This window comes from Mastigoproctus giganteus, chromosome 12 (assembly GCF_048544385.1).
Source record: "Mastigoproctus giganteus isolate SK-2022 chromosome 12, ASM4854438v1, whole genome shotgun sequence".
Lineage (NCBI taxonomy): Eukaryota > Metazoa > Arthropoda > Arachnida > Uropygi > Thelyphonidae > Mastigoproctus > Mastigoproctus giganteus.
Genome location: NC_143586.1, coordinates 50,586,470 through 50,611,894, shown reverse-complemented (window position 1 = coordinate 50,611,894; position 25,425 = coordinate 50,586,470). Strand labels below are relative to the sequence as shown.

General features: G+C 36.0%; 1 protein-coding gene across 1 annotated transcript in view; it reads right to left on the bottom strand.

Moving 5' to 3' along the window:
- Atg2 (Autophagy-related 2) overlaps window positions 1–25,425 on the bottom strand; it is a 359,564-nt gene that overhangs the window by 217,116 nt on the left and 117,023 nt on the right. The window contains exon 16 of the mRNA XM_090386633.1: window positions 8,994–9,166. Coding sequence (XP_090242759.1) covers window positions 8,994–9,166 — 173 coding nt within the window. The remainder of the gene's footprint in view (window positions 1–8,993; window positions 9,167–25,425) is intronic.

Below are 25,425 nucleotides of genomic sequence, written 5' to 3'. Positions count from 1 at the left end.
GCAAGGCGAATTTGCGATTTATGTTGTTGTTGTTGTTGTTATTTGGTTTTTAGGAGCATTAGCAACTAAGGCCATATTGCTCCAGGGATATGCGGTGGTCATTCCCTGACCTTTCTGCATCCTCCGTATTTCGTGGTCACAGGCTCGAACCCCGGTCTAATCAAGAAGCGTGTGCTACGCACTGCTGCTCCTGCCCACCTGGCTACGGAGGCGCCTTTGCGATTTATACAGAGTGAGCAGCTGTTTGGAAGAAAAATAATGCTGAGAGCAAAAGAGAAAACCAAGTTTCTTAGATGCAGAGGAATAGAATATTTCTTAGAATATTTGTAATGTGCTTGTGCCAAGAGAGATTAGAAGTCAGGGTAATCCCCAAAAGAGATATCATCTTGCCTAGAAATCAGAGTTTCACTAAAGATAAGCATAGGAGCAGAAGAATCCTTTTTGCGAGATATAAGACAAGACTGAGTTTTAGAAGGGTTGAAATCAACTAAGTTGTCTTTGCCCCACTGGAGAATTACCCAAAGATCGACATTTAAGGAATTGGTAGCAGATTTTCAAGAAGTTGAAGCTGATTGAGCAGGACAAGGTTACTCAAAATGGAAAATGGAATGCAATGTGCTATCATCGGCAAAACTATGGATAGGATTTCCAGTCAATGGAAAAAAGTCATTAATATACAAGAGGAAAAGAGTGGGAGAAAAAACTGAACCTTGGGGGACACCGGCATTAGTGGACAAGTTAGAAGACAGAGAGCCATCTACCATCACCCTCAGTAAGTGATCAGAGAGAAAACTGGATAACCAATTACTAAAAACAGTTGGCAAACCATAAGATGGAAGCTTGTTTAGAAGACCTTTATGCCAAACACGATCGAAAGCCTTTGAGATGTCAACAGCAACTACTTGTGTTTCACCGAACTTTTCCGTTGAATTTGTCCATAAATGGGTAACATAAGCCAGAACATCACCAGTGGATCGACACTGATGGAATCCGTACTGGCAATTGTTGATCAGACGGAAGGTTTCTAGGTAGTTTAAGAATTGGTGGTTAATTGATTTCTCTATTACTTTAGAAAGAGTAGAAGCAATTTCAATGGGACGATAATTCGATGGGAGGGATTTGTCACCCTTTATAGGAACTGGCTGGATATGAACAAATTTCTAAGTAGAAGGAAAAACACCTTTGGAACAAGAAAGTGAAAAAAGGTGGCAAAGAATAGGAGTAAGTTCAGGAGCACAGGTTTTGATTACAAGTGGAGAAATACCATCCGGACCTGGAGCTTTCTTAGCATCAAGATTAGTCAAAATACTTCTGACATCCTTCTGATGGAAGACCACAGGAGGCATTGAATGGAGCGTGTTGGGAATGGTGGGAGGTGTTTTGCCAAGATCATTAATACATTAGTTGGAAGAAAAATGGGATGCTAGCAGGTCAGCTTTATCCTTGGCTGAAGTGACAACAGAACCATCTGGTTTGGACGGAGGTGGAAGCACAGATGGGCAAAAGTTGCGGCCAATAGCTTTGGCAAGAGACCAGAATGCTCGGCTACCATTAGGGCAAGAAGCAAGTTTTCTACTCTTAGCCTGTTCAAACTCTAGTTTGGACAGGCTAAGAGTAGAAAATTAATAACTGCTTTACAATTGTTGTGAGCTTTGGTGTAGGCAGAAAATGAAACTGGAGAATTAGAAACAAGCCAATTACGATATGCAACATTCTTCTCTTGAACAGCCTTAGCACATTTATTGAAAAACCAAGGTTTATTTAAAGGGCTAGATTTTGAAGTGGAGTGTAGGATAAAGGATTCCATTTCTGCAAGAATAATTTCACTGACACGATCTGAGTAAACACTGACATCAGAAGTTTGAAACAGCAATCCGACCAAGGAAAAGAAGTCTCACAGATCATCCCATTTTGCATTCTTGTAATACCAAACAACACGAGGTTGGGAATAGCCATGAGATAAAGGTTCCATTGGAGAAGAGACAATCACCAAGTTGTGATCTGAAGTGCCTAAAGAATCTCACTTCGACCATGTACTTCGGTTTGTTTATGAGAAAAAGATCAAGCGTATTGGCTGTATGATTAGGATTGTCCAGTATTCTTGAAGGTAAATGAACAATCTGTGCAAGGTCATTAGTAATTGCAAAAGCCTCAGCATTTCGACCAGCTGGGTCGGTGTGACTAGAAAACGGAGGCCAGCTGGAGTTGTGAACATTAAAATCACCAAGGAAAATTAACTCACTGTTAGGAAAGTTGGACTGGAGAAAGTCAAGTTGCAAAGAGAGGAAGTCAAAGAGCTCCAAGTGATGGAGTTGGGAGAACGGTAGAGACAACAGATGAATTTGACACAATGAGGTAGGGAGATTTTAAGCCAGAGAAGATCAAAGAGAGGAGATTCCCAATTGCCAAGTCTCTGACAGGGAATATCAGAACAGACATATGCACAAGTAGCAGCTTTGAGGCGAAAGGAATCATAGAGCAAATATTTTGGAATCCGAGATGGTCAGTAGTTGAATGAACCGATAACTGAGATTCTGTCAGAAAAAGTACACGGGGTTTGGCAGACTGCAAGTGGAAATGGACATCGTTGAGATTAGAATTGAGACCATGTATATTTGTGAAATGAATTAGGAAGTGCTTGGAAGGTTAAGATCTTTTCGCAGATAAGCTTGCTCTATTAGTTTGACAATTCATGGTGTATTCAATAGTAAGAAAAAGTGGGTGGGACATGCTGTATGAAGTAATGAAATTTTTGGATATGGCGTACACATGGTAAGAATATACCCAGATCCTTGACATAATGTGACCTCAACAATGCTCCCTGCATACACACTACTCTGACTCCCTCCAGTCACTATCTGGCAGAGTAGAGGTAGCAAGATTATACACTAGCTGCTCCGGAAGCCTCCTAGAGAGTTACCAATAGGTTCGGTCCGGTGTACTAACTAGTGGCCGGCCTGCGAACACTGTTTTAGAGCTGTATCCTCGAAATGTAAGGAATATTGGATTTCGCCACGATGTTCATCATAACCTCAAAAGTCAATCATACTGCATGATGGAAGAGATAGGAAAGAGTTGACCGGAACTCAGCTCTAGAGACTAAACATGGGTTCCACAATTTCAAGCCTCCAATAATGTGAAGCTGAACATGAATATGAGCTTGAACGTTTGCAATCATATCTGGTTTTTGGGAAAATGAACTTTTCTTTTACTAGTTTATTAACAAATCAACTACTGTGTTATGTTAAGGCCTGTAAGATCATTAACAAATCATCTTAAGACAGTGGTTCACAAAGTGGGTGATACCACCTGCCCCCTGGGGGTATGTGGATTGATGAGATGCTTGGGTGACAGGGTTGTGATGGAGAAGGTGGACCTCTTCAAGCACATTGACTGCATATTTAAAATTGACCAGGCTAGAGCCTGGGGTAAAACACCTTTGTTTCATATTCTAGTTTTACTACTCATCACTTTAAGAGCTATATTCTGTGGTCACTTGTTTGTACTAACACAATTTAGAGTTGTCACAAGATATTCAATTATTTGTAATAGCTGTTGATTTTCTTATAAATTAGTTATTGTATATCTGTGCATGTTTGGTAAGTAGTGATATATAAATATTTCATGCTGGTTTTTGTATGGTCATCCAAATTTTCTCAAAGCAAAGAAATAGACTCGATTACTAAACGTGGCAATTTAAGACTCCTGATAAGTGACCTTAAACCAGACAATGTGAAAATGGTATTACTTCATCTAGCCCATCCATTGCATTAAGAATTTATTGAACAGCGAAGTAGTTAATAAATTGGTATCTAAGGTCTTGATATCTAAGACTGTTGTGGTATCTATTTAATTATTTAAATCAGAATGTTTTAATTGTATTTTGAATAATTGTGCAATTAATTGTCACTGTTTTGAATTTTATTGTGTTATCTTCCTTAGTGGGTTGTGCAAACCCACAAACTAGTCTGAATAATACTTTTTATAGGGTAGGCCAGTGGTTTGATCATTTTTTTTATAATAGTACACTTAAGTAATTTATTTTATTTTGTGACACCCCTACTCAATTTTCTGCCTATTAGATCCGATTCTCTCTCTCTCTCTCTCTCTCTCTCTCTCTCTCTCTCTCTCTCTCTCTCTCTCTGAGTAGACCTAAAATATTAGGTGTTATCTTGTGAATGAAGCGAATGATAACAGTGTGTCACCAACCATACAACTACAGAAAATGGGAACTATCACACATTTGACATTTTTTAAGCTTTGTAAACTTGTATGTATTGCTGCACAGGTCACCATGTTCAGCTTGGTGTCAGGTTTTGCATACACCTGGTGTTACTCTCAGATGAAATCAGACATAGGGCTTACAATACTGGTCTTTCGGTATTTTTAATTTATGGAACCGGGATACCGGTATTCCAAAAACAAAAATTTTTCTCAATAAATTTTGATGACAATTAGGTGCAATAAAGTAAGGAAAAAACAAGTACTGTAATTACTTGAATTCATGTTTTAAATAAACTTTTATTGCAATAATAGTCTGAAAAAAAATCATTAAAATACAATTATTCTAAAAACAAAAAAATACATATTGTTACTGCAAAGTTTAGTTATGTTTAAGCATACACACTGCATGTCCGAATAAAGTGAGCTCTTAAGAAACATAAGCAATCAATAGTATGATCGTTTAAAATGGATCTAATTTTGGTACGTGATTAGTATGTGATTAGCGGCAGAAAATGCCCTTTCGGATTCAATTCTGGTACTGTTGTACTGAGATAATCGTAGATGATTTCAGTCCATATTTTCTAGGCTTTGAACTTTTTTAGCAAAAATAGTTTAAAGTATTTCATTAATTTCTGACTCAAGTTCATCTTTTAAAATCTCATTGGAGTCGGGCAATTTCTTATTTTCAAAAGAATTTGCAGAACACTGATGTTCTGTTCCATGTTGGTCTTCCATGGTTGAATTATGTTCATCATTTTCTGAAGGAGTTAGAAAAACTCCTTTTTCGGAATTAGAAAAACGCTTTATTTAGCGAAGTACAATTTTCACTATAGTATCTTTACTGAGACTGGAAGAGAGCAAAGAGTGGGTATAAGGAATAAAGAGAGCAAAGAGTGGGTATAAGGAATAAAGAGAGCAAAGATGCATTGCAGGATCATCTAGACAAGACTGCAGCAATAATTCAAACACAGCATGGGTTTGTTAAGGGAAAGTCTTGTCTGACAAATTTGATTGGTTATTATGATGTGGTCACAAAGGAACTGGATGCGAAAAATAATTTTGATATCATATACTTGGATTTCAGGAAAGCTTTTGACACTGTTGCGCATGGAAGACTACTGTACAAATTGGAGCAGAATGGTATTAAGGGTAAGTTGCTACAATGGATAAAAGGATGGTTAAGTGGGAGAAGACAGAGGGTGGTAATCAATGGGTGCTGCTCTTCGTGGACTAATGTTATTAGTGGAGTCCCACAGGGTTCGGTGTTGGGTCCACTGTTGTTTTGTGTATTTATCAATGATATTGATGAAGGTATATCAGGCTTAATGTCGAAGTTTGCAGATGACACAAAGGTTGGCAGGGTTGTTAATGACAGTAATGGCAGTGTGCTACTGCAACAGGATCTAGATAATTTGGGCAGATGGGCTAAGAAGTGGCAACTGAAGTTCAACCTTGACAAATGCAAAGTACTGCATATGGGTAGAAGTAACCCCAGAGAAACGTACCAACTGTGTGGTACTACACTTAAGGTGGTAGAAAATGAAAAAGACCTGGGAGTAATTGTGCAGTCAGATATGAAGTTTTCTGAGCAATGCAGACAGGCTGCTAGGGCAGGTCATGGGGTTTTGTCAATGATATATAGGAATTTTGCTAGCAGGGAAAAGGAGGTGATTGTCCCTCTGTATAAGGCAATGGTCAGGCCACGCCTTGAGTATTGCGTACAAGTCTGGAGGCCTCATTTTAGGAAGGATGTAGATTTGCTTGAGCGTGTACAGAGAAGAGCAACACGATTGGTGAGGGGAATGAAGGGATTCTCTTACCAAGAGAGGCTTAAGTTCTGCAAATTGCAGTGGCTGGAGACTAGGCACCTGCGCGGTGATCTGATTGAGGTCTATAAGGCCTTGAATGGGTTGAGCACGCTGAATTCTGATGGGATCCTTCGACTTGTTCAGATTACGAACCTACGGGGACATAAGTTCAAATTAAGAAAGGATAGATGTAGAATAGATGTGCGGAAATTTGCCTTTAGCCAGCGGGTGGTTAATTGCTGGAACAAACTTCCATCTGTCGTTGTGGAAGTTGATAGGTTAAATAAATTTAAGGAGGAACTGGACAGGCATTTGGAGGGAATGGTGTGATGATTTTTTTTTTTTTTTTTTTTTTTTTTTGGCTGATGCTGCATAAGCTCCTACACTTGCTTTCTTGCATCATGTGCCACTACTACTACTACTACTACTACTACTACTAATAAGGAATAAAGAGAGCAAAGAGTGTAGTTAAGGAATTCTTCACATATATAATGCAAAGAACAGAAGGACAAATCAGATTAGACTCTTATGTAATGGACATGGGATAGTATTAGATAACATAGCTGAAGTTGCAGATGAACTCAACAGTTACTTTGCATTGATATTTACATAAAAAACCCTTTGTGTCAATGAGATATTATGGAAGTGAAGTTGAAAAAAAAAAAAAAAATGTAATTAATGATGTTGAAATTTCAAATGATTTAATGAGAACTTTCACACCTACAGGCAAGTAAGGCTCCTGTGGTTAATGGCATATACCTTATAATCTTAAAGGAGGCAGCAAGTGAGTGCATTGAACCATTAAGGCTAGTTATGAGAGCATCACTGGACAGGAGAGAATCCAAAGGAATCTCTCCTGTCCAGTGATGCTCTCATAACTAGCCTTAATGGTTCAATGCACTCACTTGCTGCCTCCTTTAAGATTATAAGGTATATGCCATTAACCACAGGAGCCTTACTTGCCTGTAGGTGTGAAAGTTCTCATTAAATCATTTGAAATTTCAACATCATTAATTACATTTTTTTTTTTTTTCAACTTCACTTCCATAATATCTCATTGACACAAAGGGTTTTTTATGTAAATATCAATGCAAAGTAACTGTTGAGTTCATCTGCAACTTCAGCTATGTTATCTAATACTATCTAATACAGATAGTATTAGATATCTAATACAGAAATTACCTACCGGCCAGTCTAACTTCAGTAGTAGGGAAAATCATGGAGGCAATGATCAAGGGTGGAATTCAGGATCATTTAGACGGAAATGGAATTCTGTAGGATGCGCAGCATGGGAATTCTGTAGGACATGCAGCAGTACAGTGGTCCATTGCGGTATTTTGTTCTGCACACCAAGGTTGTATTCTGATGTGATGTGTGACATTGTGGCCCATCTGTTTGCTTGTACAATTCTAGCCATCCTCCTCTGACTTCTCTCATCAACAAGCGATTTTCTTCCAGAGGAGTGCCACTGAGAGGATGTTTTCTGTACGTTGCACCATTCTGGATACACCTTTGAAACTGTGGTGCATGAAAAGTTCAAGAGAACTACCGTTTCGGAGATGCTTTGTCCACAAAGTCTTACACCTACTGCCATGCCATGTTTGAAGTCTGTTAGATCACTCCTTGTTCCCATTCCTGCTACGGTTTGTGCGCTTAACTCATACTAGAAAGGTACTTCTGCTGCACTTATATCCACAACTGTAGTCATGTGACTTGTAACGTTGTGGGACAGACCATTTCTGTGTGCATCAGTGTAAAATGGCAGCACAGCATACACACTTTTTTTTAAGTTGGTAGCGTAAAATGACGGTAGCAGCTGAATAATGCTTTTTAACATGCCAGTGCTGTTCATTTTTTTGGAGGATGATGAACTGCACTAGCACAGATGCGTTTCAGGCAAACCTTGCCATGTACCTTTGGGTGAATTTCAAATTTTCTCAGCATGGATTTAAACCCACCGAATTATCAACCTTTGGCTGAAAGTGTATGATTTCTTGCAGATGGCATTCTAGTATCAATAGTCTCAAGTGGTCATTGAGGAAAGCAGTAGTCATTGATGAACATATCCTCAAATATACGTGTTTAAGGACATTTTGAACATATGTTTAATTAAGCAACAAAATAGAATGTTTGGTCTTCAATTATTCATGAAATTTCAGAAAGAAAGAATAATATTAACTGTAATGGATTTACTCTTCTGGAGCAATCCCCTTCACATTTGGCAGTCTCATACTTATTTAAATAATCTGACAGTACCTATGGAAAGAGTAGATATATTAAAAAAAAGTAATAAAATTATAAATCTTTTAGGAAAGGAAGATTCACTGTATCATCTTATGTCAAACTGCTTTCCTACATGGCAGTATAGTGATCCTGCCACTTGCCACTCATTTGAAAATGAGTAGGTTAAAGTACCATTGTATACCGGAAAGTAAGAATTTCTAAAGGCTTCTTCAATCTAGCTGTAGCTGGCCGATTTCAAGCACATGGAGTAGGGCATCTTTCTCATGAGTTATTTTAGGTTTTCCAAACAGCACAACATTTTTTCAAACAGCCCATAAACAAACATTTTTATTGACATATGTAAATGTGCAATACAGTCACTGATGCTCCTACAATAATAACAATATCACAGTGCTATCTCCTGTTACAAATCTGTACTGTTTCACTTTTTGAGAACATCCTACATAGCCTGCTGTCATTCATGTTAAGGAGTCAACCAGAAAGAAGTGGTCTTTTAATATGAGAGATAACTGTAAAAACCAACTTTACCTATAAGTTATCAGCTGAAGAAGAAATAATGCTATGATAATTCTGTAGTTAGTTGATCACCTGTTTAATCCATTATATCAATTAATTTGTGCCATAATGTATTAACTTGAAACAAAATATGCATAAATTAGTAAATTATGTATAAAACAAATAAAAATAGATCTGTAGTTAAAAATCAGCCCAATTTACCATGAAAATCTTTGCACTGTATATCACAAACAGTATCTCTTTCATTAGAGTCTATAGTTGTACTGAAGGATGCCTCAGTTAATTCTGCAAATAAGATGTCTTTTCGTAAATTCTGCTGCCACCAAGGAACTCTGTCCATATCATGCAAAGGCCTTAAGTCGGGTATGGGAAACCTGAAAAAAAAAAAAAAAAAAAAAATTGTATGATAAAATTGAAAAATTGAAAAAAATTGTATGAATTGGAAGAATATAATACCACTTGACACTTTGTAAACAAAGTGAAAATACGCAAAGTTACTTTAAAATGTCGGGTTGGTCATAGATCTAAACCACTATAACGTAACATTAAATACAGAGATGGGGTGAAACATTTATATTAAATATTACGTGCACACGCATGCACGCACGCACACACAATTAAGTCCTTGTGTAGTTTTAAATTTTCATAACTTCATGATAAAATCAATCTGTAAAAATCATTGGAAATGTAATTTAGTGAAGTTTAGTATGTAGTAAGAGTGATTCATTTATTTGATTATAGTTCGGAAAAAATTTTATTACTATATTTTTTTGTAGAATTAGGCTTGACCAAATGGCTTCAATAGAAGAGAAAGTATATTGTGTGCTGTGGTTGGCAGAGATAAAGTATGTAATAGTAGGACAAAACAGATTTAGAACCCATTAAAACAAAGATGCACCACACAGGAATTCCATAACTAAACTGGATAAAAAAGTTAAAAGAAACAGGTTCTGTCAATGATAGACCACAATCAGGTAGGCCAAGTGTAAGTGAGGAAAGTGTGGCATCTGTAGAACAATCCTTTACTGCAAGTCATGTTGAGATAACAATCCAAAGAATAAATGTACATAAAACTGTAATCCTTTTAACAGACTGATTTTATCAGGAATAAAACAGAAGTTAAGAAAATTTAAAACTGCACAAGGACTTAAATGACTGTGTGTGTGCACGCGCGCCAGACTCTCGATTTACTGGGACCGCATTAACCGGGACACCAACTCCAAATAATAATAAAAAAAAATAAATAAATAAAAATCAAACAGAAATCATAAGATTTCTGTTTGACAGTTAATAAATAGAATAGGTATACACAGATGTTTTGCAAGTCGTAAATAAGTGACAAGAAGTGGTGATATCTTGCAATCCTGATATTTTCACACCCGCAGCTTAAAAAAAAAGGAGACCAAATGTTTAGTTTCTTTTAGTGTGCCGCATTGATTGTTGCGTTCCGTTGCACCGCTAAAGGACAAATTTTGTTTCGTTATTTATGTCAGGGATGTCGGAATTTTTAGTGTAACTATTTTTTTTTTTTTTTTTTTTGCTTTTGTTTTAGAAATTGCGAAAATGATGGGCAAATGCAAGAGTTGTGCTTTCAATTAAACAAAAACTTTAAATTATTCAAAAGTTTGAAAACTGTTCATCTGTTAAATCTCTAAAGAACCATAATGTTTTTTATCTATCGCCATATTTTTTACATAGTTGCTGAACATTTTTCAATACAGTAAGTTCCCAATTTACGTAGCTTCAGACTTATATTACTTACTGAAGATTTCAGTGAAGGGGATACACATTTCACCATAATAATGTAAAAACCCACAGAATTCCAGTAATCGGTATTATCGTAAATGCAATAAGATAGAGTTTACTACCCGTTTATAATGAATTGCACTAACAGAAAAGCGCAATAACCCGGAAAGTGCAAATTATTTTTGATTATATGGCAGTGACCTCCAGAAATGTGCTTTAGTAAAATGTGAGCTTGCGTGGGGTGTGATAGTCAGTTTTCGCCTTAACCCTGTGAAGTTCTTTTCAGAAAATTTATTTTGACTGTTATCGTGGTGTCAACTAAGAGAATAAGTGACAGTGGTACTAGTAAATCTACCAAGAAAAGGAAAGCAATCAAATTGTATCAGAAAATTAAAATAAGGATGTATGAAAATGGCCAAAACATTAACAAGTATGGCACAGAATTCAGATTTGTCAGTGGCAACAGTGAACACAAAGTAGAAAGACAAAATATGAGAAGCGGTGAAGCAATCAGCACCAATGAGGTCAACTATAATAACCAACACTACGAAACACAAATCAGTTTTTACAGTACAATAATGCATTTTTTCTTTTCTTATGTGCCACTCTGGCTATTTCGCTGCTGTCCCCAGATAAAGTTTTTAATTGAACCAACTAAAAATATAAGTATTTCTGCATATCAGGGATATAGCAGCAATATTTTATTAGTCATTTCCGAGTTAGTTACGTAAAACTCGACTTGCGCAAGAAGTCCTGGAAGGTATCTCTTATGTATGTCGGGGACTTCCTGTATTTTTGCATTAACCCTAAAATCGATTAGCCGAGAACTTTTTTTTACCATCTATCGCGGAAAATCAAGAGTCCTCTGTATATATATATATATATATATATATAACTGAATACAAAGCGATAGGAATGAAGAGAAGACTCCGAAATGTTTTTTTATATCGGTGAAGGGGAAACAGATTTTGCCATAATAACATAAAACCCACACAATTCCAGCTACTGGTATTATCGCAAATGCAATTAGATCAAGTTTACTACCAGTAACAGATTCCACTAGCAGAAATGCAACTGGAAATTGTTTTATGGTAGTAAACCCCAAGAAATGTGCTTTAGCTAGTAAAATGTGAGGTGTTAATAGTGTGTCTCTGCCTTTTATGGTGTTGTTTATTCAGTTGCTACAGGTGCGCAGCTTTGTTTTATGTGTATCAAGCATGCCTCTTCATTTTGTAATTGTGCTTTATTCCCTAAAAATGAGTAAAATACTTAAAAGGTGTGAAAAGGAAGCGTCCTGGTGAAGACACTACAGATTCAGAGAGAAAAAGAAAAGCAATATGGATAAACTGAAGTGGACTGGATCAAATTCTTACACAGGAAAATTTCTAGTGGCCTCATACTTGCGTTTCCCCAGTAAGGCCAGTCCGCCTGTCAATAGAGAGAAAATAATATTGTGAAACACTTTGAGTGAAATGAAGACCATGTGATATTGTACGTGCTACAGGCCTAAATGAGGCAAAACCGAGAATTAGAAAGAATGCAGAAGAAATAAAAGCAACTTTCATAGCAGGAACAACTCAAAGTGTAACAAAATCCATTAGATCAAGACAAAGAATTGGAAGAGATTGAACATCTGTTTGGATAGAAGATCTAACAAAGAAGTTTGCTTACGATAGAAGCAAAAGCATTAGCAATATTTTATTACATAATAGCAGTAGTAATAAAATACATATTTTATTACTGCCATATATATATATGCTGCTAGAGGCACTCTCCCTGATCGCTACTGAGCAGACTGTGTGCGAAAGCCAGTATTTGTTGAGCTAGTGTTGCATGAAGAATTTTTTTAGCCATGTGTCACTGATGATCGTTTTGAAACTAGTATCATGCCGGATATGCAGATTGAACAGTGATATCTGATTGGCTATTGTCGTAAGGGGTTAGATGCATCAGAAACAATTAGAGATGAATGAAGTGTATGGTATTGAGTGTCTTGGTGGGATGGCCATATTTAAATGGCACAAGTGATTCAGTGAGGGCTGCAAGTTTGTTGCAGATGACCTAAGACCCAGTCAGTCTTCCTCCTCAACAACTTGCAAAAGCCCAGGAAATCTTGGATGAAGATGGGTGAATTACACTTCATGAATTAGTTGTTAAAATATCCTTTTCATATGGTGATATTGTGAAAGATCACCTGAAAATGTGCAAATCTGTGTGCACTGGATTCCACCCTCCAGAAAAAAATAGCAAAGAGTAGACTTGTGCAAAGAAATGCTTGATTGTTTTGAAACACTGGGTTAAAACTTCTTAAATCAAATAGTAACTTGCAATAAAACTTGCATGTTTCACTATGATCCAAAGACAAAACAACAGTAAAGGAAGTAGATGCAATCTGATTCACCACAACCTAAGAAACTAAGCTTCTCGTTCGGCTAACAAACATGTGTTCTTGTTACAAATATAGAACAGAAGATAAAAATATATACATACATTTTAGTAAATGATTATCCATTTGGCCACGCTATTTAGTTTTATTTGTACATTAATGTGCAAATCAATTAATGCAAATCTCAGGTCCAAGTTTGCAGATGATAAAGGTTGGCAGGGTTATTAATGACAGTATGCTACTGCAGCAGGATCTAGAAAAGTTAGGCAACTGAAGTTTAACATTGACAAATGTAAATGCAAAGTACTGCATATGGGTAGCAGTAACCCAAGAGAAACATACCAACTATGTGGTACTACACTCAGGGAGGTAGAGAATGAAAAAGACCTGGGGGTAATTGTGTAGTCAGATATTAAGTTCTCTGAGCAGTGCAGATGGGCTGCCAGAGCAGCTTTTGTCAATGATATATAGGAATTTTGCTAGTAGAGACAAGGTGGTGATTATCCCTTTGTATAAGGCAATGGTCAGGCCACAGGCCACACCTCGAGTACAGCGTACAGGTCTGGAAGACTCATTTTAGAAAGAATTTTAGTATCAGTATGTAAAATGAGCTTATACAGCATCAGCAAAAAAAAAAAACTATTTCCTTCCCCCACCCCCCAAGAATTTATCTAATTCTTCCTTGAATTAATTCAAACTACCCACTTCAACAAGAACAGTTGGAAGTTTCTTATAAAAATCAACCAACCACTGGCTGAAGGCAAACATCATCTTTTCTCAATTTGAATTTATGCCCCCTCATGTGTGTAGTTACGCAAGAGGAAGAATGTCATCGACATTGAGCTTACTCATCCATTCAATGCCTTAAACACTTCAATCAGATCTCCTCACAAGTGCCTAGTCTGCAGTTGCTGAAATTTGCAGTCTGAAGCTTTTCTAGGTAAGAGCACCCTTCTGTTCCCTTCACCAATCTCCTTGCCAGTCCCTGCACCCATTCCAACAGATCTACATACTTCCTAAAATGAGGCCTCCACCTCCAGATCATAGAGACCTTCAGACCTGTATGCAGTACTCAAGATGTGGCCTAACCATGGCCTTGTATAATAAGATAATCACCTTATCCCTACTAGCAAAGTTTCTGTATATCACTGACAAACTCCAAGAGCAGGCAGCCTACCTGCACTGTTCAAAGACCTTCATATCTGACTGCACAATTACTCCAGATTTTTTTAATTTTCCACCATCTTAAATATAGCACCATACAGTTGGTATATTAAACTGGATTTACTGCTACCCATTTGCGGTACCTTGCATTTTTCAAAGTTAAACTTCAATTGCTATTTCTCAGTACACTGGCCATTTTTCTAGATTTTTTGAAGTAACTTACTTTGATCATTAACCACTTCATCATCTGCAAACTTTAAGACATTAAGCTTGATATACCTTCATCAGTACCATTAATACATATTGAAAACAATGGGCCAAGTACTGAACTCTGTGGGAATCCACTACTAATATTAGTCCACAAAGCGTAGTGTCCACTCTTTTCCCCATCCATTTATCTACAGCAGTAAATTGCTCTTAATGCCACATTGCCCTAGTTTGTAGAGCAATCTTTTATATGCAACAGTACCAAAAGCCTTCCTGAAATCCAAGTATATGATATCAATTCTTTTTGATATCATATACTTGATATATTTTCTTTTTTGCATCCATTTCCTTTGTTACTGCATCATAGTATCCAATCATTTGGTCAGGTCTTGTTCAGTGGTCAAGACTGCCACTGAACAAATCCATGCTGTGATTGCAGTATAATTGCATTCCTGTATAGATGGTCCTGCAATAATTCTTTAACAAGTGACTCCATTATTTTCCTCTGGAATAGATGTTAAACTGAAAGGTCTAATTATTCATATCACCTTTGATCCTCCTCCCCCTTGTGAATTGAATATATTTGCAAATCTCCAGTCTACAGGGACCTTTCCCTGAATCCAAGGATGCTTCATAATTATGGCTAAGTTTTCCTTCCCTCCTTTTCTCCTGTTTGATACTGAACCAATTCAGTATCAAAAGGCAGCAAAGCCTCTTTTCTCTTGCTCTTATCTCTGAGCAAGAGAAAAGGGCCAAAAGCATAAAAAAAAAAAAATGGAAAATAATGGAAAGTTTTAGATATTCTGTAAAATTTGAAAATACAGCAGTGAAAAGGCAGTGATTATGTTTATCTTATATAGTAAGATAATTTTTTTATTGTAATTGTTTCTTACTTTGTCTTCAGAGGGAATATTGTCTCCTTTTTACTCTGAGGCAGTATTCACTCTGAAGTGTGATGAAAATAATGTAAATACCATTTAGTATTAATAAACCCATAAGAGTAAAAATAACATTAGAAATTTTTGTGTTTTCATTGTCTATAATTTTAATAAACTATAATTTTATAATAATAATAAAAAATGTGATTTTATAAGTAATTGTATCACACAAAACATATAATTCTGTCGCTGTTGTTCACTGAATTTATTTAAGATATAAACACTATTTAGTACTGTAGGCCTTCGTTATAACCTGGTTTGCTTTACGCTGATTTGCTATAACACTGTTCTTATATTATGACCCAAATCATTATAATGTTGTCAACTCACTCTTTTACCAGTGCACATTTTGAATTTTTTAATTGAATTCTTTTACAGATTGAATTTTAACGAAAACATTTCATCTGATACGGTCAAGAGCTTGATAATGAATAGCAAAGACAGCATTAAAACATTTCCATGCAGACTTCAGAAACCGGTGAAATTTTCTCCCATGCTAATTTAATTGCAGTACAGTGACTTATGTAGTTCTGAGATCAACATTTGAAAAAAAAAAAAAAAAATGATCAAATATATTGCTTGTAATATTTGCGTTATATGCATTTATCTAAAGTCTAGTCATCACTCGGTACAGTGTTAGACATTGTCTGTAATGAACAGTTTACTCGAACGTTGTATAATTAATTCAACAGTCACATTTTTGAAGAGTTAATGAAGGTGGATAAGAATGAAAAAGCAATGTCTTGATGCGAAAAAAAGCCTACAAAGGATAGAATTTGAAAATTAAATTTGATTTAAAGCAAATCGATTGTGGTCAATGACAAGTGGATGTGAGCAATAATTTAGGACAGGCAGGTTCAACTGTAAGAACAATTACAAAAAATAAGAATTATTTTTAGCAGCGGGAAAGACAGCTTTTCTACTGTAAGCAACCAAATTGACTAGGGCTAGGCCAACTATTACGATTGATTGAAATGAAGAGAGTTGTAAATAATTTTTAATGAAGATAATATCCAACCCAAAAATCCATTACGTTCAATAATTATTAAAGAAGAATCAATTAGTCTATACAAAGATCTGAAGAGAGCTCTCACCCAGAAAAAAAGTGGAACAATTTAAAGCTAATAAGGACTGGTTTGATAGATTTAAAAGCACTATAACCTACATAACATAACAATCTAGGAGATTCCACAGTGGTAGGATCAAGGAGCCGAAACTTTCAAAAAAAGAACTTGTTAAAATTATTGAAGAGGCTGTTATTCTTCAAGTTTTTAACATAGATGAAACAAGACCTTTTAGGTATTAATTTCCAAAAAAAAAAGTTTCATATCGAAAGAAGGAAAAACATGTCAGGCTTAAAAGCGGCAAAGGATCAGTTCACTTTATTATTGGTTTATGGTAATGCTGTGGGGGATTTTAAATTAAAACCCCTTTTAGTTACCAGGAAGAGGGCCAAAGTACAACCCAAAATCAACACATTTTTACAGTCCAAAGATACAAAACTCAACAGCCCAGGGCCATAAGATCAATAAATTTATGATTTAATTGGCATTTTAAGTTTAATTTTCATAAATAATGTAGTTACTTACCACATAATTATATACATATGTAATGTAGAATATTTTATATGTACAAATTTTTCAATATTAAATATTTGACCGACATTTGTACATCTCTTCACTACCACTGATTAGGACATATCCTATGGCATAGACCACAACTCACAAATACACATGTTACCTTATGGGAATACGGCACACGCTAGGCACTGTTTTCTGGAACGAATTATCAGCGTTAAGTGGGGGTCACCTGTATTCTTTCATGTAATTCTGTAGGAGTATAAATAATATTAGAAGTGTTTTTATTAAGCTAAAAAAAAACCATAAATTTATAATATTACAAATGCAATTTTGTAATAATAGCAGAGCATCACATTCTTCTGGCTGTTACTGCACTTGCTACCACTCCTGTACATTCCTCCCATTCTCTTTTCAGCTCAGACGAAGAAGCTTTATGGTTTTTAAGGCAGAAGCGCAAAACGCAGTCTTGTTTTGGCATAGACACTCATTTGCATCCAGTTCCTTTATTCCTATCAGCAGAATCATTATTCTTGAGTTTGGAAAGAAATCTACTCACTGTCGACTGTAAGACACTAAGCAATATGACGGGAAGAACATCCTTCCTCACGTAAAGCAACAATAGCACTATTATATATGTGGCACAAACTGCATGTAACTCGCCATCCTGACACAAATAAGGAATGACTGCAACTTTTGCAGAGTGTGCTTATATAGCTGAAAGTAACAGCTGATGCAATATTACATCACCTATGCATGTCAATCTTATCTGTTGCAATCTGTAAGAAATATTGCCATAGACTTATGTTATTCGGGCGACAATTACAATTTTAAGGGGTGATGCACTTTCTTTGAATACCAATGTATTACATACATGTTTTATTACTTACTATACTGTTATAATAGTATAGTAATTTCTGCTGTAATATTACTTGGGAACAGTATACAGTTATTATACTCTTCATCTCTTAGTTGTGTGGTATTTATAAATTAAATTTAGACAGTATGAATCAGAGCTGTAATACTCAATATGTTCTACGTTGATAATAATAATATTAGTAAAATAATAAGAGGAGTTTACCTCAATATAGTGCGTAGAACACTTCCGTATGATACCCTCCAGAAATTAAAATGGAAAAAACGAAAAAAAACCGACAACTTACCGGTACATTAAAGTAAAATATAAATAATCAATTAAAAACAATTAAAAATCAAATTAACACAATTAAAAGAATCTAACGAAAATCGTTTTGAATATTTTCGTTAGATTCTTTTAATTGCGTTAATTTGATTTTTAATTGTTTCAAATTGATTTTGAATTGTGTTAAATTGATTATTTATATTTTACTTTGATGTACCGGTAAGTTGTCAATTTTTTTCGTTTTTTCCGTTTTAATTTCTGGAGGGTATCATACGTACTATATTGAGGTAAACGCCTCTTATTATTTTACTAATATTAAATTTAGACAAAAAACATGCCTTAGACTAGAGCAGCAAAGCTAAAAGCAGCAGAGGCTCAAGAGAGATTGCCAGAAACGTTTTCTTATAAATCAGGGCTTTATAGAATGCTCTATTTGTAGATTATTTGCCCTGTCATTTATAGACATATAAATGGCCAAAGGGGGGGAAGAGATGTCTTTGTGGGTTTTTGATGCAAAGACTGAGGAGATTAAGTGCAAATTCAGCATTACAATAAGCCAATATAAAAGCCTGAAAAATAGAGTTGTGCCCTGATACATCCATACATCCATCAAGCTCTCAGCTTGCCATATCAAAACTAGAGCCTACACATGCATCAGACAACACAGTGGCATCCAGAAAGGCAGATAGAACTGGTCTCAGGAAGTAACTATTGTAGAATATATGGAAAAAGGATAGGTGGAACAGGGTGAGAGTATGTCTGCCTGAAGCAAAAGTTAAAGCAAAAATAAAAGTTAATAATGCAGAACGGCTATAACCTTTTAAGTGTATTTTAAGGTGATATTGTTGTAATTGCACATTGGTACTAATGATATACCAATGTGTCAATGAATACAGGGCAATATTGAGAACAAGCTGCAAATTTAAATTTGAAAAAAAAAATTCTCAGCATGATCTGTGCTTTTTAGGAAGAGATGTTTTTTTTACAGAAATGAGATACACTTAAAAAAAAGGGGTGCAAGAATGTTTGCTGATGATACTGAGGCTGTATTAGTTGGGTTAGAAAACTGCAAGTTTAGGGGGTGGGATACAGAGACTAATATTTTAACAGTAGCCACAAGCAGGGTGAAATTGATTCTTGCACTGGAACATGCAGCAGCCTGGAAAACAAGGTGTGGGGGGACTACAGGACCTGCTAGTGATAATCACAAAAGAACAAGTGAATATACAGGCTGCAACATTTGTACATCTTTTAAGGTTACCAAGAAAAAAACAAATGCACATTCACTTGCATGTACATACACCATCCTAGGAGTAAAGCAAACAAATGAATGATGAATTAGAAGTACTGGTAAAGTCATCAAAATGTCATGATAGGGATATCAGAAAGACAATGCCACTCATTTGTACAAATAAGGGATACAGAATTTGAATATAGTAAGTACAATGTGAGCTTCCGTAGCCGATTGGTCAGGAGCAGGAGTGCAGTAGCACACGCTCTTTGAGTGGACTGGGGTTCAAGCCCCTGACTGCTGAATATGATCGATCTGCCAACCCGCACTGGACCAGCGTGGCAGATTATGGTCCATTTCCCTCAGCATGAATTGTTGAGGAGGCTTCCATCCTGCAGTGGATTGATAATGGCTGCACTCTTTTTTTTTTTTTTAAGTACAATGTGTACGGAAAGGACAGGAAAAGGGGATTTATGCTCTTACTTGATGTGAAGAGCCAGTGCAATGCTGAGTCAATTTGGTGTGACATAAGCACTAGGAAAATAAAATTGAAAGTAGAAGTATGTTATAGAATAAATGACTGATGAGTATAACAACTAATCAGACAAACAGAATGGGCAATTTTAACTTTCCAGATATTGACAGGAACTTCTGAATTGGTCACTCACACAGTAGCAACTTTTCTGGATTTACGGCATAACTGTTTTCTGCACCAGTATGTTATAAACGCAACAAGATGAAGCAATACTCTTGATATGATTAACAGTAGTGACTCTTTGTGAATTAAGAATCTCCAGATAAAGAAACCACTAGGTGGCAGTGATCGGAAAATCTGGTCCCTAGTTCTGAAATTATTTACAACTACGAAGTTTTCACCTTCATTCATTTATCATTCATCCTGATAGAGATCTCCCTCTAAGATGTTTGGTACACTGTGATCGCTGCTGCCCAGTGGGTCTTTTATCTACTGATTCGTAATGCATGTAGAATCACTACTATTAAGTGGATCCAGTGACGTATCCAGGTATCATCATAAGGGGGTGCACAGTGACCAGGTCCAGGTATCATCGTAAGGGGTCCATGGCGACCAGGCTTTTTGAGTTTTTTTTTTAGAACACCTCCTGTGTTCTTTTTCTTTAATTTAAATTTTTTTGTTGGGGGGCATATGCCCTCTGTGCCCATCCCTGAATACACCCCTGACTGGATCAGAGTATTACTTCCTCTTGTTGTCTGTCTAATATGCGGCTGTAGAAAACAGTCATCCAATAAATCCGCAAAAATCTTGCTGGTGTGTGAGTAGCCAATCCACAAAAAATTCTCCATTATTAAGACATACTGATTTAACTGGCCACCCTCTTTTTCTATATAGTTTTTCATTATACTCATCACAGTTGTTAGGCCTGTAACACACTCCTACTCTCATTTTTCCAGTGCTTATGCTGCACCAAACTGACTCAACATTGCTCTGGCTACCCATGTCGGCTGGGTAAGCTGCCTTAGATTTAATAAGCTTCTTAACTAAAAGCATAACTCCCATCTCCTAGCCTGTGTGTCCTATGTGTGCACATTGTATTCTTCATATTCCAATTCTGCATCCCTTATGTCTGAGTGGCACTATGTCTTCGATATCCCTATAATGCCTGAATTTGATGACTGAATCAGTACTTCAGATTCATCAAATTTGTTTACTGTGTCCTAGCATTAGTGTACATACAAGTATACATGCACCTGTTCTCACTCTTAATTACCTTAACACAGTCTATGTTCCATGATGACCCACAGAAAGGCTTGAAATCCCCCAACATGTTGCTTTCCAAACTGCTGCATGTTCCAATAGAAGCAGTGCAAGAATCACTTTTACCTTTGTGGCTGTAATTAAATATACAGTGGATTCCGGTTATTTGGGCCACCGGTTAATCGAGGCAGCCGTTTATTTGAAGAAAATCTTAAAAAACAGAAACCAATCGAGAAAATAGCCAGAATTTACTTCGCTTAATTGGGACAGAATGCCGTTTAATCAGGGCAGGAGACCGCAGCACTGGAGATTACCCTACGATTGTCTCCGATAGTACCAAGTGGTTCAGTCGAAATTCTGGAGGTCACAACCATAAAACAATAAAAACAATTAGCAGTCACCTGTTTATTGGGCCTCTCTCTCTCTCTCTCAGGATAATTTAGAATTTTTTTTTTTTTTTTTTTTGGCTGGTGCAGCATAAGCCTCAGGCTTCCTTGCACTATATGGCTAATAATAATAATTAAATTAAAGAATAAGTACTGTCAAGGGTAAAGGGAGGGGATTTTGCTTTTATAAAGGTGACTACAATGGAAATCATGATAATGATAATAATGATGTTACCAACTACAAATTCCAAGTGGCAAACAATTAGGAAAGTAATTATAGAAGCTACTAATGTTTTTAACACTAGCTAAGGGATGTTCAAGGTTTAGACCTAAATAGACAACAGATGAACTGAAAGAATAGTGGCAAGTGAAGAAAAATGCATGGGATGATTATAAATTATAAGAGGATAGAAAAGCCTACAGGAAGTATAAGATAGTCTGTAATCAAGTCACTAAGGGGTTATTGCAAGCTAAGAAAGAATGCTTATGTTAACACTAGAAGGAAAGGGATAAATTATATTGGCCAGAATTCTAGATATGAATGCCATACTGATGGTCCTGTTCAGGTTGCTGACAAACTAAATAAATATTTTGAACATGCATTCATGGGTGAAGATATTTTAGAGATGGGATAGCAGAAGAATACTAAATTCTAACTGATATCTAAATGATTCTGTGATAACTGAAAAGAAAATTTTAAATAAATAAAGCACTTGAGCCTTGTTTAATATAACAAATTATATTAAAAGAAGCAGCAAGACATGCAAGCAAAACTTTGTCTATAATTATGAGAGCACTGTTGGTTTTTTTGTTTTTTTTTAGGAGCATTAGCAGCTAAGGCCATATTGCTCCGGGGATATGCGGTCATTCCTTGACCTTTCTGCATCCTCCGTATTTGGTGGTCATGGGTTCAAACCCCGGTCTAATCAAGAAGCATGTGCTACGCACTGCTGCTCCTGCCCACCTGGCTACGTAGGCGCCAGCACTGTTGGATTCTGGTGAGGTTCCTATAATTAGAGATGTGAAAATGTCACTCCTCATCAAAAAAGTGGTATCAAAAAGGGGCAAAGTGAATATTTAGAGACCTGTAATATTGACTTCCAGAAAAAAATAAGTCAGGTATTAAAGATTTTGTTGGTTATTGCAGTATAACCATGACAAGAATGCAGTTAAAGGGAATCACAGCATGGATGGGTTAAGGAGAATTCTTTGCTGATAAATCTGATTAGCCACTATTATGCAGAAACAAAGAAACTGAATGTTGACAATGTTCCACATGAAACACTGCTGTACAAATTGGCGCAGAGTGGCGTTACAGGCAAGTTACTACTATGGGTAAAGGGATGGTTGAGTGATGGAAAATAACTATTTTAGTTATTCCTCAGGGATCAGTGTTGGGTTTCTTAATGCTTTCAATATTTAAAAATTATACTGACGAAGGCATATTATGCTTAATGTTCAAGTTTGTATCATATGCAAAGGCTGGCACAGCGGTTATGACAGGAATCGAGGCATCATCATCATCAGCCATTTTCAATCCACTGCAGGATGAAGGCCTCTCCAGCAACTTTCCAGTTCCTTCTGTTTTGAGCACTGGCCATCCATTTACTACTCAAAAACTCATGAATTTCATCTATCCATCTCCGCCTTTGTCTTCCAGGTTTTCTTCTAGCTCCTCTTGGGTACCATTCTGTTATTTTCTTAGTCCATCTGTCATCATGTCTTCGAGCTATGTGTCCTGCCCAAGACCATTTTAGTTCTTTAGTTTTGATAAGAATGTCCTTTACTTGAGTTTGCTGCCTAATCCATGTGTTTCTCTTCTTATCTAACAGTCTGATTCCCAATATAGGTTGGGGTCTGATTCCCAACAGTCTGATTCCCAATATATTAATCGAGGCATACTAATGCAAAAAGAAAAAATTAATCAGAATGGCTGATTTGACATTAATAAATGCATAGTACTGAATATAGGTAGCTTAATTCCAGAAACATTTAAACACCCTACAACATTTGATCTGGTGGAAAACAAAAAAGATGTACAGGTTAGTGCACAATTTATTATGAAGTTCTCTGAGCAGTGCAGATAAGGTAGGACAGTTCACTATATTATATACAAGAATTTTGCAGATAAGGTGGTAATTCTGTTGTATAAGGTAATAGTTAGGCCACATCATGAGTACATACAGGCCTGAAGCCTCATTTTATTCAGGATCTGGATCTGAATTCTACTAATAGCAGGATTTGTGGGATGATTTTTACATGAAATTAATTTTTAAAATTTGTGAAAATGAAAACTGCACAAATGCTTTTAGTTATTAAATATTAATTTCATCTTATTCTGACTTGCTTTTCTCATCATTAGAGTAAAATTGTCAAAAATCATACAAATTTTTTTTTATTAATTTTTTTTTTTTTCAATTAAAAAAAATTAATTTTTTTTTTAATTCTCAAACTGTAATCTATTACAAACTGTCTTTACAATTACTTGGAAACATAGTAAGAGATAGCAGCATTTCAATGAAAGATTTGAAACCAAATTGTACATATAACACATTTAAAATCATGCTTTAAAAGAGTTGTTTACTTCATTAAGAGGTATTTACAGATTATTATTACACCACAATTATTAACCTTTGTTAATGTTCTGGAACATCTGCCACTACCTTGATCACATGCACCACTCCCCTCGGTGAGTATAGCTTCCAGGAAAGTAAGAGAATGGAGATGATGCACAAGAGTGACTGGCCCCTCTTCATCAATCATACACACACAAAATCAAGTCCACACGCACAAATCAAAGTATCAGAATAGTTTCTAATAAGTAAGGACATAAAAGGCATGCTTACCAAAATTAAAAAAAAAAAAAAAAAAAAAGACCAGCTTTGCTAATTGTAGTGCCTGGAAACTAGGCACCCAGGAGGAAATCTAACTGAAGTGCTTAATTAAGGCTTTAAATAAATTGAGTAAAATGTTGATGGCTTTCTTACTCTTTTTCAGGAAACACATGATTATTGGCACAGACCTGCTCTCTAATAAGTTGTCTAATTCTTCCTTAAATTGAAAGTAGAATTAGACAATGGACAGTGGTAAAATTAGATTTACCTGGCTGAAGTGCAGGGAAGCAAGCATATACAGTCTGACACTGTACATGTTTGCCTCCTTGCATTGTTCACTACTACTACTAAGTTGTGCAAATTAGGAAAAATAAACCAAATGCAAAAATGTTGAACTGAGTATATGTTTGAAATATTACCTTCTGTCTAATAACCAACCTCTCTGGCAGAATGTTAGGAATCTGAGCTACTTATGTTATGAGAGTAAGAGATTGAATACAGCCTATCTTTTGCAATTTCCCATGCTGTTTGCTAAGTAATAGGCATAAATATTTCAAATATTTTTTGGTGGTAGTGATAGTAGAAGGAAGGGAATGCATTCATTTTAGAGGTCAGGGTTCATTTGTTTGGCAGTAAAGGTATAAAAGGAATATGAACAATAACGATGTTCCAAAAGCTGGTGGCGGAACAAAGTTTTACCACTGCTCTCCTCTTAGCACTTTCAGTAACTGGAAAAAATAAATCCTAATGGTAGTTTTACCTTCAGCTAATATATTTCTTAGATCCATATGTATCTAAGAAATATTAAATGAGCTACTGTGATGAATGGCTGTGAGCAACTATTGTATTGGTTGGAAAATAATGACTGATATTACTATCCATTGTTTCGAAATTCGGCAATAACAAGTCCACAATCATGTGGAATTTATTTACTAAGTAAATAGTTCTGATTTCTAGATACAACTGCACATTTCCAAAGAGCCAATCACATTCATTCAATCCAATTGCTGCTACTTCCCTTCTCATGATTCTCTTGATTAGAAATCAATAAAATACCACAATAAACACTGTTCCTACACAAGGATTATAGTTATAATTTCAGTATTTCAACTTATTCTTGTAGGAAAAACCAGACGCTTGGCACACGCCAAGCTTGCTTTTTTTTACTAGAAAAAAAGCACTAGGCTGCAAGTCAAAAGCTTGCACTAGGCTGCAAGTCAAAGTTATACGTAGTTTATTTCTACTGAAACCTATAAAGCTGTTTTATGGCACTGTGAATTTTCTAACC